At 41.0% G+C, this 13,223-nt stretch overlaps 1 protein-coding gene across 14 annotated transcripts in view; it reads left to right on the forward strand.

Moving 5' to 3' along the window:
- UNC80 (unc-80 homolog, NALCN channel complex subunit) overlaps positions 1-13,223 on the forward strand; it is a 215,364-nt gene that overhangs the window by 113,335 nt on the left and 88,806 nt on the right. For 11 of the 14 annotated variants that reach the window (XM_038585614.1, XM_038585623.1, XM_038585612.1 and 8 more), the window contains exons 27-29: positions 349-552; positions 2,487-2,587; positions 7,842-8,039. In XM_038585614.1, the coding sequence (XP_038441542.1) occupies positions 349-552; positions 2,487-2,587; positions 7,842-8,039 (503 nt within the window). The remainder of the gene's footprint in view (positions 1-348; positions 553-2,486; positions 2,588-7,841; positions 8,040-13,223) is intronic. The other 3 variants (XM_038585624.1, XM_038585625.1, XM_038585626.1) reach the window with 1 other exon arrangement.

Below are 13,223 nucleotides of genomic sequence, written 5' to 3' on the forward strand. Positions count from 1 at the left end.
GCAATGATGTTATTATGTGAATGTGCTGTTAACAGCCCGAGATGCTGCTGCTGCAAGGGCACACTCATGCTTGTGAACCCTGGGCCAGAGAGGGAGCAGGTTGTTCCTAGCACTGATGAGCTGTGTGTAAGAAAGAAGCTGCACCAGCCCTTCCTGGTGGACCCAGCCTCCTGCCTGCCTGACAAAGCTGCCCGACTGGGGGGCTCGGAAGCTCCTTGTCCAGACATGCTGCTCATCCCAGGCCAACAGAGAGGAGGCTGTTCAGGGACAGGTTGGGGAGAGCTTGGATCTAACACTGGCTGGGGAACACTAAGGGGGAAAAAGCCCTATTTTATTCTTTTAATACAGTTCCCAGCAGGAAGATCAGGATAGGAGGTTCCCGCCTGCTCCAGATTAAAGGAACCCGCAGTTTCCAGGTGAAGAAGGGGGGTTCCTTGTCCAGCATCCGCCGGGTCGGCAGCTTAAAGAGCAGCAAGTTACCACGGCAGGACTCAGAGTCCGAGGCTGAGGAGCTGCAGCTGTCCCAGAGCAGGGACACTGTCACTGACCTAGGTAACATAGAGGAGCGGGGTGCGCAGGGACGTGGGGGGTAGGAAGACAGGGCCCAAACCCTGAAACAACTGAAGCCCGTTCTTACCCATCAGGAGACACAGAGCAGAGCCACAGGCTAGACCACACTGTCAGTCGCCCTTTAGACCAGGGCTGCTCAAACCTTAATCTGCACACAGGTCATCTGCAAGTGTGGTCAAAGGCAGGTTCTGATTCAGCAGGTCTGGGGTGGGAGCCTCTGGTGAAGTTTTCTGGTGAAGCTAACGCTGCTGGCTCAAGCTCAAGGGCCACAGTTTGAGCAGCTAGGATAGAGTATATTAGGGGAAGCAAATGCTTTAATGGCAGGATAGTTTTTTGAAATCCAGATGTTTGTGCTACCATTCTTCTCATCAGGACCTTGAAAGCAAAAATGTAGAAATTCCCGGGGGGGTTGGCGGGCAGTGAGCTCAAGGCCTTCCGTGTTTTAAAGTCTCTGTCTTGCAGTAAAACAAGACCAAACAAAAACCCAAACAAACCAAAAATCTCAGACAGGAAAGATTGCAAGACCTGACGGTGACCTTCAGCGAGTCAGCTAATGTCTCAGGGGTTTGTTTTCTCCAACTATTCAGTGGGAAGAATTCTATTTCCTCCTCGCCTACTCTGAAGGGATGATTATAAAGTATGTTAAGTACCTGAGCCTGAGCTCTGTATACAGTCAAAGCCTTAGAGGTGAAGGTTGTCCCCATAGGATCCAAAGAAACTCTTGAATCCCAAAATGTGTCAGTCCAGTGAGCCTGATGGTCATCCTACTAGCAAGTCAGAGAGTATGTGGACTCCCCAGCCGCCTAGGTAAACGTTAAAGTACATCTTCTTTGCCATTCAGTGCCTGTCTGAGGAGCAAGATAGAAAGTTCTCCTTTCTAGGCGAGTGGTGTCAGAAGTCAATCAGTAAGTGTGGATACGTTATCGATCAAGTCTACTGAAATAGAAGCTGAGTATATCTAATCAAAAGAGCCTAAAATAGGAAGTACTTCTACACCGACCCACCCTCACCTTTGAAAATAACTAACTTATGCATTAGTTAAGATTCAGCTTATTTTTTAAGGAGACAGTAGGAAAAAAAACCCTGTGACTTCTTTCATTACAAGTCTGAAGTTGTAAGGATGTCATCAAGTTGTTTGGGGCGGGGGAAATATTTTGGTTAATTATTTGAATTGATTGATTTAGCCTGACCAGTTGAATCAAAATAGGCAGCCCAGAGGCATGGTTTTGTCATAGACATGAGCCAGGAAAGCTTTTAGATTTGAGGGCGAAGCTTTTTTGTGTGGTATATAATGTACTGAATTCCTGAAAGATGTCTCCAGACTTTTCCACAGAGAAGAGTTTGGACAAAAGGATGGTCCAGGATTGATCACAATTGCTTATAAATTCCCTTAGGATTTTTTTATTTTATTTTGAGGGGTGAGAGGGTTTGAGGCACCATCCATTTTTGAAAAAGCTCTGATAGCAAAGCCAGGGAGTGTTGAGAGCAGTGGCACTAGTGTCACAGCAGCGGAGGGGGCAGCAGCACACTTATGGCCACTGCAGGTTGCTCGGTGTCCCTACTTAACTACACCTGCAAGGTCTGGGCAGTCTGAGTGGATTTGGGCCCACTCAATCAATAACTTGCTCATCTCAGCGATTCAAGGACTTGACTCTGTTTCTTCTCTGCTCCCATGTCTCAAAATGGAAGCCACCATGACAGAGATCATCAATGTCTTTGCAATTGCCTGTTCAGCTGGTGGTGAAGGGAACAGCTCCTAGGAACAGTCCTCCACTGAAGTCAGTGCTATGCCCTGTTAACCCACTGGGCCACGGTAGTCTGCCCTAGGATTCAAAAGCATGGACAACTCTACCATTCCAACATGCTCTCCGGGGAGATTGAACAATATAACCTTTCTTGGCATTTTTCTTTTAAAGAAGGGAGTCCTTGGAGTGCAAGTGAGCCCAGCATCGAGCCAGAGGGAATGAGTACTGCTGGCACGGAGGAAAATTATCACAGGAGCATGTCATGGCTTCATGTAAGTAGGAGTCTCAGAAAGAGACCTGAGATCAATTTCTTTTGGCATTGAGAAAGGTCTGTGGAGTGAAGACAAAAGATTATACGAAAACCATCCATCCAATTTAGCCTCTAAGGAAAACCCTAGGCCTCTATTTCAGCTGAAGCTCTGAATTCTCACCAGAATTAGTATTCTGTTGGTTTGTATCCATTTTAAGCTTAAGTAAGACCACAGTTTCTTTGTTATGGCTGGCTCATGGGTCAACATAAGTCAGGGAAAACCCTGAGGGACCAAGACAGCCAGGGTACCACAGATGAGGCAACGCAGTCAGTTTTCTGCAGGATCCCACACTGCCAAGAGCAAGGGCATGGTGTCATTCTTGTGTCTGTATAGAGCTCATTGTAAACCAGAACATGGAGACCCTAAGATGGCAAAGATTATACCCCCAAGGGCTCTTCAGAGGCCATGAGTGAGAGGGGATTTCAAGGAAACTCTGGGCATGGATTAGGGTTCAAGGTTTGGCCTGGGCATGAAGAAAGAATGAGAGAGTTAAGGAAACATAAGATCAGATCCACAACTGGATACTGTCTGTGCTCTTAGGCATGTTCCAGACCATCTTCTTGATTTTCATCTGACTTCCTGGTGGGGTCAGATGAGGGCTGGCTGATACAGAATGCTCCTCAGGGTTTACAGTGCTGTGTCTTCACAACTGGCTGATCCCCAGAACTGGCTGGAAGTGATCCCCAGAACCTAATTTTGAGATTCTCTGAGGCAGCTGGTTTTAAAGGAAACTCTTTAGTGAAGTCCAACCTATTCCTTGAAAAACACAGAAAACCTATGTGTACAGCTCAGTCAGTTTTCACAAAGTGACAATCTGCATAACCACCAGTAGGTCAAGAAAATTTTCGCGCCCTAGAAGCCCTTCACACACTCTCTCCAGTCACTACCCTCCCCTAACAGTAACCACCATCCTAACTTCTAATACCATAGATTAGTTTTGTCTATTTTTGAAATACGTATCATTGATATCATATATTATGTACCGTGTTGTGTTATGGCTTGTTTGGTTCATACAAGGGTAAATCCTCCAACTTTGTTCTCTTCAAGGTGGCTTGGTCTATTTATAGCTATATTCATTTCCATTTGAAATCACCTATTAATTTTTTTTAGAGAGACAGAGAGAGCATGAGGGGAGAGGCAGAAGGAGAGAGAGAATCTAAAGTATGCTCCACATTCAGCATGGAGCCTAATGCAGGGTTTGATCTCAGGACCCTGAGATCATGACCTGAGCCAAAATCCAGAGTAGTACACTTCACTGACTGAGCCACCCAGGTGCCCCTCACCTATTGATTTCTATAAAAAAAAAAAGCTTTCAAAACAGTCTTATATTGAATATAAACATCATTTAATATTGAGAAATTGAAATCCTTATTATATTGAGTATTCTAATGTATGAAGCAGTCTATCCCTCTATTAATTTATGTCCCACCTCTTAAATTTCCTTCAGTAGTGCTTTTTAGTTTTCAATGAAGTATTTTTGTAAGACCAGTATTATTTGTTCTGTAAGTAGAAACCTAGATCTAAACATTTCTTTATAGGAAAGTTTTTAATTAAAAATTCAACTCATAAAAAAATAAATAAATAAATAAATAAATAAATAAATAAAAATAAAAATTCAACTCATGTAATATGATTCAGACCATTCAGATTTTCTATTTCTTCTGGGAGCAGTTTGAACACATTTTTTCCCCTAGGAATTTGTTAATTTAATCCAAATATTCATTTTTATTAGTAAAAAGATGTTTATAACGTTCTCTTAAAATCCTTTTAAATTCTGTAGGATCTACAAGGATGTACCTTTATTATTTCTTGATGTTGGTAGGTTATATCTTTTTCTTTCTTTTTTTAATCAGTCTTGCCAGAAGGATGTCAGTTTTATTAACCAGAGAATCAGCTTTTGGTTTTGTCATTCAGGGAATGTTTAATTTTTGTTTCATTAATTTCTCCTGTTACCTTTATTAATTCCTTCTACTTTCTTTGAATTTAAGATGTTTTCTTTCCTTAACTTCTTGATATAAATCCCTAGATAACTTATTTCCAACTACTTTGCTAATATATTCATTTAAAACTGTAGATGTTCCCTAGGAACAGCTTTAGCTATATCATACATTTGATATATCATCATATGTTCATTATCATTCAGTTAAAATACTTTTGAATTTTCATTTTGATCATACACATTTAAAATCCATAACTGATAACTCCAATATATATCCTCTCTTAGTCTGTTCCTTAATATGCCTATGATTTTATTGACTACCAGATATGGTGGCTGAAAAATTATAGAAGCATAGTGATATATACATGCCATTATACATCTGTCAAAACCCATAGAACGTACAACACCAAGAGTGAACCCTAATGTAAACTACGCACTTTGGATGATAGTGATGTGTCAGTGTAGATTGACTAATTATAATAAACATACCACTCTGGCAGGAGATGTTGATAATGAAGGCCACTGTGCATATGTGGAGGCAGGCAGTGTTTGGGAGCGCTCTGCACACTCTGCTTACTTTTGCTGTGAGCCTAAAATGCTGTAAAACAAAGTCTACTAATTAAAAAAATAACTATAGGATTATAGAGTCTCCCAATGATGCTATCTCCCTTCCAAGAAGATTCATCCCATACTTTGGCAGACAGCAAAGATTACTTCAGTGCTACCAAGAACTAAGCTGACTTGACTTGTAGTATTGCTCTCCACCCCCACTCCTCCCTTTCCCAATATACATCTCCTAGTAAGAAGCATTCCAAAGTTCCCAATAAGAGTCTGGGGTGTGTCCTGTAATTCCCCCCAGTCTTAATGGGTCAGAAACTCCACTTTTGCTTCCTCATCATAGTAAAATTGCCAAAATCTCCATTCTACTTGTCAGCTGGTTTCTACTTGGCTTCTTAGCTACTCAATCAACAAATGCCTAGAAGGCAAGTGCCAAGTCTCACTTCTCCGAATATCCCTTCACTACAGGATCTTATCCACTCAATTCTTCTTCCCCTAGCAATTCTGAACTCCAGTTTTTATCTTCCAGTTCTCATGAGAGTGCCTAAAGCTTTGCCTGGCTCCTTGGCCACTTATGCCTCAAGGAGAAATGTGGCATATGCTCACCTCAGCGAATGTCCTTTCTCCCCACATCTTGCCTTTCCGATCCTGACTTCCTCACTGTGTTGAATGCAATCTTATGCATTCAAATATATATATTAATATGTGTGTGTGTGTGTGTGTGTGTGTGTGTTAAACACACACACTTAATTAGCTACAGTTTCAGGAATCCTGGCACAGTTTAGCTAGGTCCTCTGCTTCTGGCTCTCTCAACAAGATGGCAACAGCAATCAAAGTATTGGCCAAGACTGGGGTCTTATCTGAAGGCTTGAATGGGAAAGAATTTGCTTCCAAGCTTGTGTTATTATCGAGAGAATTTCAGTTACTCAAGAACTGTTAGACTGAGGGCCTCAATTCCTAGCTGGCTGTTGGCCAGAGGCCACCCTCATTTCCTTGCTATGTGAACCTTTCCAATGTGGCAACTTACTTTCTTAAAGCCCGTAAAGGAGAGTCTGGTAATAAGAGAGGAGTTACTGGCTTATGCAATCTAATCACAGAAGTGACCTCTCCTTACCTTTGCTGCATTCTGTTGGTTAGAAGCAAGTCACTAGGCCAGGCCATACTCAACAGGGGATGGTTTTCAAAGTGCATTAATTCCAGAAGTTGAGATCATTGAGGAACATCTTGGAAATATATAAAATGTATGTCAAAAAGCCCTGACCATAATTTTAAAATCAAAGATTTCTAGGTCACCTCCACCCCAGATATTATACTAAATCAGAATATTCTAAACTAAAGCCAGTAATATGGTCATTTGTGCGTTTATTTGGTTTTGGTTGTTGTTGCTAAGCTTTTTCAGTATTTCTTTTTAACAGTCAGATTTAAGAATAACAAGGGAAACCTTACAGTTCTTATATGTGCCCTGCCTCATAACAGTCCATACAGGAATATCAGGGATATTCAGTGAATCTCAAGAGAGATCTGGATGTTCTACTCAGACAGCTATTTTTTTTTTTAACTTTAATGAGAGTGAGATCTTGTTATCTGAGTCCGACAGAGGTATGGAGTTGATTGTTATTGTTGTTTTTCTTTGCCTTGGTGTAAGCAGGGCCTCTTATTCCTGAGGAAATGTGTGGCAGCCCTACCTAGTAGGTTTGATTGGCTCTGTCCACATTGACTGACTTTATGTTCTTCATTCAATATGGCACATGGTCTCTACAGGTTAGGTGTTGGGGTGGGAACTGGTTTCATGAAGGATGGAAGCGTTCAGAAGATTACTCTATTCATGACTAGCCTTGTGGATGTTGGAATGCTATTGCCTTTTTAGGAAGACATTTTAAGAAGCTACAAACTCAAAATCTTTCATTCCTTATCCCAAAATAACCATATCCTTAAAACAATTGGGTTCTTGGGATGCCCAGGTGGCTTAGTGGTTGAATGTCTGCCTTCGGCTCAGGACATGACCCCAGGTCCAGGGATCGAGTCTCGCAACGGGCTCCCAGCAAGGAGCCTGCTTCAGTCTCTGCCTATGTCTCTACCTCTCTCTGTGTGTCTCTCATGAATAAATAAATAAAATCTTTAAAAAAAAAAAAAACAAACAACAACTGGTTTCATGAATCCTACTTGGGAAGTCTAGGTGATGTGAGGATTTGAGCCAGATCAAACCCCAAGAGCTAGAATGGCACAAAAGCTGGAGAAAATGAACTCGTAGAGAGAAGAAATGAAACTCTATAGTCAGGTTCAGGCTCAATAGAAGGTTTTAGGCCAAGGTGGAAGATGCAAAAGTGTTTTCAATTCCACATAGGTAGGCCAGAGTTAAAGACATCCCACAGCTGTCAAAGGCCAGCCAAATCCTTTGGCACAGATTCTCACAAGTCTATGCTCTTCTACCTGGCTCCTTCTACAACATAACAGCTGCAAAAATAATATGGTTTAAATTTAGAATCTTCATTTGAAAATATTTGGAAATCACACATTCCACAATAATTGGTTAAAGTTTTTCGAAGGTTACTTAACCTTCTATTGTTTCAGAAAGATCTTTCTATCAAGTGTGAATAGAGAGGACAAGCCAAGTTCATAAAGACTTGTAACTCTGCTTTCTTGTGGGACTTTCTTAGTGAGTGACTGTGGTTTCAACCCCGATTGCCTGGTTGAGTTGCAGTGATGTCTGTGTTCCAGGTCATGATCTTGCTGTGCAATCAGCAAAGCTTCATCTGTACCCACGTTGACTACTGCCACCCTCACTGCTACCTGCACCACAGCCGCTCCTGTGCCCGGCTGGTCAGAGCCATCAAGCTGCTCTATGGAGACACCGTGGACTCCCTCCGGGAGAGTAACAGCAGCCATGTGGCTCTCCGGGGCAAGAAACAGAAAGAGGTGAGTGAATGGTCACCTGCTAATATGCCTACGATGGGGAAAATGATGCCCAAGCAATCTTTTCTTTGGAAATACAAATTTCAGGCCACTGCAGTTGTATAAACCAGGTTACAGATCTGTGTGATTTTGAACAGATACAGAAGATGAGCAAAGAAAGAAGTTTTGTCTTCATGTCCATGAGCAAACATGGAATCTTTATCCAGGTTTTGTTTTATTTCTGTGAATAAATATGAACTCATAGCGGTGGTGGTGATGAGTTGGTTATGGTGATAGACAGAATAATGTATCCCAAAGATGTCTGTATTCTAATTTCTAGAACCTGTGAAGAGTTTTCCTTACGTGCCTAAAAGGGACTTTGCCTGTGTGAATGAGTTAGGAATCTTTTAAAGGGGAAATTATCCTGAATTATCCAGGTGGGTTCATTGTCATCACATGGCTCCTTTAAAGTGAAAAAGAAGGTAAGAGAGTAAGAGAAGGAGATGTCATAACCGAAGCAGAGGTCAGAGTGATGCAGGGCCATGAGCCACAGAGTGGGGCGGCCCCTGGAAGCTAGAAAAGACAAAGAAATGGCTCTTTTCTAGCCTCCAGAAGGAGCACAGCCCTGCCAATCTATTTCAGATCTGCCCTCCAAAACCATAAGATAATGAATTTGTGTTGTTTTGCACCAGGGAGTTTGTGGTAATTTGTTACAACAGTAATAGATAACTGACTTAATTTATCAGTTCCTTATTGAGGAATAAGTAATAAATGGCCCAACTGTTTGTTCACAGATAAATAATAGAGTAATCTAGGTCAGATCAGACCAAAGGAAACTCCTTGAAGAAACTTAACATTTTCTAAGCATTCAGCTGCTCTTTCCTGACAAGTACACTGAACAGCTGAATTGGCAGAAAATGAAGACAGTAACCAGGGCTGCCGTGCTCCTGCCAGGGAAGCCCTGAGTCACCCCACCTGCCCCAGAACAGGCATGGTGGCCAAGACGCCCGACCCAGTGCGGCCAGCCGCCTCTGCAGCTGCTCCTCACAAGTGGTTTGACAAAGAGATTTTGATATAATACCTATTCAGTTCAGTGAGTATTCATTGTGCACCTGCCTTTGGCACACTATGAGACCAAATATTCCAGGAGAAATAAAAAATTAATTAGTAGTATTAGAAGATCCTATTCCTGAGGAGTTTGCAAGCCAGGTTTGGTGGGGTGGGGGGTGGGGGATGGTGATAAAATTCAAATCAAACAACTAGGGAATGTGAGCAGTAACAAAAAATTCACAATTGACTCATGCAGCAATTTGTAACGCTTTAGCACTCACAAAGTAGTATTTTTTAAATTATGATACAGTTCATTGAAGAAATCTGGGGTAATACAAGAGATCCTAAAGAAAAAAAATCTGTATTTTATGCATCTCATAAGTGTGTTGTTTGCCTTCTGGGATATGATCTTTCAGTATTTTTTTTCAAAGCATATATATGAGGCTATAATGCAGGTGTATATCACTGACAAAGTGCTTTTTGATTCTGATAGACCTTGTGTAAGAGATACTGTACTCCCCATTTTATAGATGAAAAAGTTGAGGCTTGGAAGGATAGGAGTGTCATAGTTCACATCCATAACATACTCAGGTGGACTGTAATTTAGAAATATGGAATATCAATCCAGAGCTTTTTAATTAGACTCTGATGTATCTCCTGGTATTCAAACAACACATATTCTGAGGGAAGATCATGGGGGAATAGATCAATGTGAGTAATTTCATGAACTGTTAATGATGTCATAAAAAGAAAAATATATATGTATATATATATATATATATATATTTGTGTGTATGTATATACATATGTCTATGTATTTTTATTTAGGTAAGTTCTCCTTCATATAAAAACTCCCTTAAGAGAAAACCTTGTATTTTAGAAGTTGTAAAAATATACCAATCTAAGTTAATATTCATTGTTCACCATATATACTCTGAGATTTCTTACTGCTCCAACTGTAGCTTCACTTGTAAGCCATATGTGGCCAAACCCAAACATCCTTCAGGATCCAACTCAAATGCCACCTCCTCCTTGAAACCATTTATGATCTTCCTACTGTTAACCACAGAGCATACTATGATGGATGATTAATGTTGTTTTCATTCCCTCCTTCCTTTAAATTACAATGGCCTTTTACTTGTGCTTTTCTCATTCTTCATTCAACTATTCACTCATTAATTCATCCATCCATCCATCCATCCATATATATTCAACAAATCTTTAAAGAACCTATGGGGAAAAAAAATAAAGAACCTATGGACATGCTGGGTCCATACCATGTGCTGAGTATAGTAATGGGCAAAAGAAATAGGACCCCTGTCTTAATATGATATACACAACCTAGTCGAAGAGATAGACATTAATCAAATGCCTCAAATTGCTATAAAATTGCAACACCAATAAGTCCAGGGAAAAAAGAAACACACTGTGCTGAGACAGCTTATGAACAAGACTTTGAGCTTGTCGGGGTAAATCAGACAGCCCCTCCAGTAGAGTGACAAATGACTTTTGACTGAAGGATGCATGTATGTGAATTGAATAAACAATTTTCCAACCTGGGAGAAGAGATGAGTACAAAGAACCGTGGCTGGAGGAGCACAGACTGTCATGCACGCTGCCTGTAGAGCTGCCCAGGCTGTGGGGGGGGATTTTAGTTTTTATCCTATGAGTAGTGGCAAGCACTGAGAGTTTTAAGATCATTCTGCCTGCAAAATGGGGCTCTTTATATCCCTATTTCTCCTCTGCCATTTAATTATAAGCTTCTGGGAAACTGGCGGTCTTGCACAGTTTCCTATGCAATACCTACCAAAGCTCCTCTCTTAAAGCAGAGGGACAATAAATATTGAACAGCTGAGGGGGCCATCTAGTTCATGAGTGCCCTCTACCCCTACCCCTAGCCCAGGACACTGGCCTGAAGCAGAAAAAGAGGCTTGCCAACCTTAGGCATGCTTCTGTTTTGGAAAGACAAAGAGAAGGCAAAGCAAGAGTTAAGTGTCCTCTAATCTTAACATATTTAAATCAGTCATGCAGGTGAAGAGCTTCAAAAAATGTATTGAGTCTGCTGCAATAAACATTTTATTTTCAAAATGCCAGCCTCCTGTGCAAGCTCTTTTTTGTTCTCTCATGATGTTTCCATTTCCTGGGCTGAATCTGTCACCTAAATGAACAATGCCCACATTTCTAGGGCCCAAATGAAAATAGAGTAGGCAATAAATCAAGAATAAAAGCAGTGATTCTGATTAAAATTGAGCCTTGTGAGCAATTGATATCTCATTCCTGTTTCCTTTTGAATTGGCTTTTATGGCAGAATGTATTTGTGGCAGCTAGTACATTCTGTAACCCATGTAACTCTGATCAATCTGCTAATCTACATTTCAATGCTCAGGGACACACTGTACATCCTGTTAGTCTATTTTAATGCACTTCTGAGCTTGAGAGGTTTTTTTTATAAACTATATATATATATATATACACACACACACACACACACACATATATATAATACCTTCACCAAAGAATTCTTTGATTTTTCATTTTTATGTGTATCTTGTCCGGTGCTATGTTCTAAACAGAATAATGTTCAATTAGTGCTTGCTGATGAGAAAAGGAGTAGATGAAACCAATTTTTTTTCCTTTCAGCCAAAACAGATAGGAGGGTAAAAGGTGATACGTGCCTGAAAAAGAGAGGGCATGGTCTCTATAAATTTTGTGAAACCAATGCAAATGGCAAGAGACCAATTGATTTCCTACAGGAGTAATATTTTTCCAAAGCTATGGAAAACGCTGTTGTGAGACCCAAACCAGGCCCTAGGTCTTGATTTCATCTGCTAGAATATCTCCCCATTCATATTCATGTGTCAAAGATGCATGAGGCCCAAAAGTGTAGGTTACCTTTGGGGAAATATTTGGACTTCCCTGGGCATGAAATATGTGTCCTGGAAGATCTCTTTTTCAGAGCTCAGTAGATTGACTCCAGTTTTCATAGATTTTAAATACCAAGTTATTTCCACAGTACATCCTCATTCATGGCATTTGTCTCTTTTTCTACTTACCATGATTTTTCATTTGTTTATCTGTTATCTCTCTCTCCTAGTAAGATATGCTCTCCATGAGGGCAAACACCAAGGGAGTTTTGCTCCACAGCAAATCCCCAAAAGTTAGTCCAGTTCCTGGCATATAGTTAACTCCTAATAAACATCTTGAATTATTAAATGAATAAATTTTTTATTTAAAATAACTGTTATGCCTCTCTGATCAGTAATCTTTTATTACAAGAAACCCACTGAAACTTGTTCAATAACTAGTTTCTTCAAGGGACTTAGCAGAATCTCATGAAACCAGGGACAGACCAGGAAGGAGCCAAGCCCTAAAATGGGAGAATGAAAGCTCTCTCCATATCAGATTGGGCCTAGTTTCTCATCTCTGCTTCTTTCTGCATCTCCATCTGCTCCCTCATCTCAGCCCCCTGATCAGCTCCTCCTGCTTTGTTCATCTTGTATGTGACCTGAAAATCTCCAGGTTGCATCATCATTGCTCAATTCCAGCAACCATCACCACATGAATCAGACTCTGCCCCTTAATTCCATAGGACAGGAGTTTGATGGGCTCTACTCCTCCTTTTTATGATCCAAACATCACAGGATAAGTCCCTAGCCAGTCAAAGGATTGGTTTTTGCATTGCAAATTTCATCAACAGTGGTTAGAATGAGGGGAGAAGTCACAGATCCAGATATGGTGAATATTTGTCCAAGACATCCACAGAGAAGAAAACGCAGTGGTCTCAGATCTACACCAATCCCCCAGCAAGCACACCCAGGATCCCTGATACCTCTTGGGGCTGTGTCACTATCTTCCATTAACAATTGCTCCCTCCGGTAGATTGATTCAACAATGAATGCCAGCATCTACTGGTGATACGTTCTGTCCTTTGGTGTGCATTACTACTTTGGGGTTTCTTCACAGGTCCCAGCTTGATGTGTCATTCCAACCAGCATATGCAACTCACAGTCCAGTGAAATTTCTTACTCTTCCATGAAACACTAATAACAAAAAATTCCTTAAGAACTAGCCTCCTGCAATGAGCTGTCTTCTAGCCAAGTTTTATGTGGAGTTATGAAAGCCGAAAAACAACTCATCATCGCCTTGTCAGTCTGAGTT

This window comes from Canis lupus, chromosome 37, assembly GCF_011100685.1.
Source record: "Canis lupus familiaris isolate Mischka breed German Shepherd chromosome 37, alternate assembly UU_Cfam_GSD_1.0, whole genome shotgun sequence".
Lineage (NCBI taxonomy): Eukaryota > Metazoa > Chordata > Mammalia > Carnivora > Canidae > Canis > Canis lupus.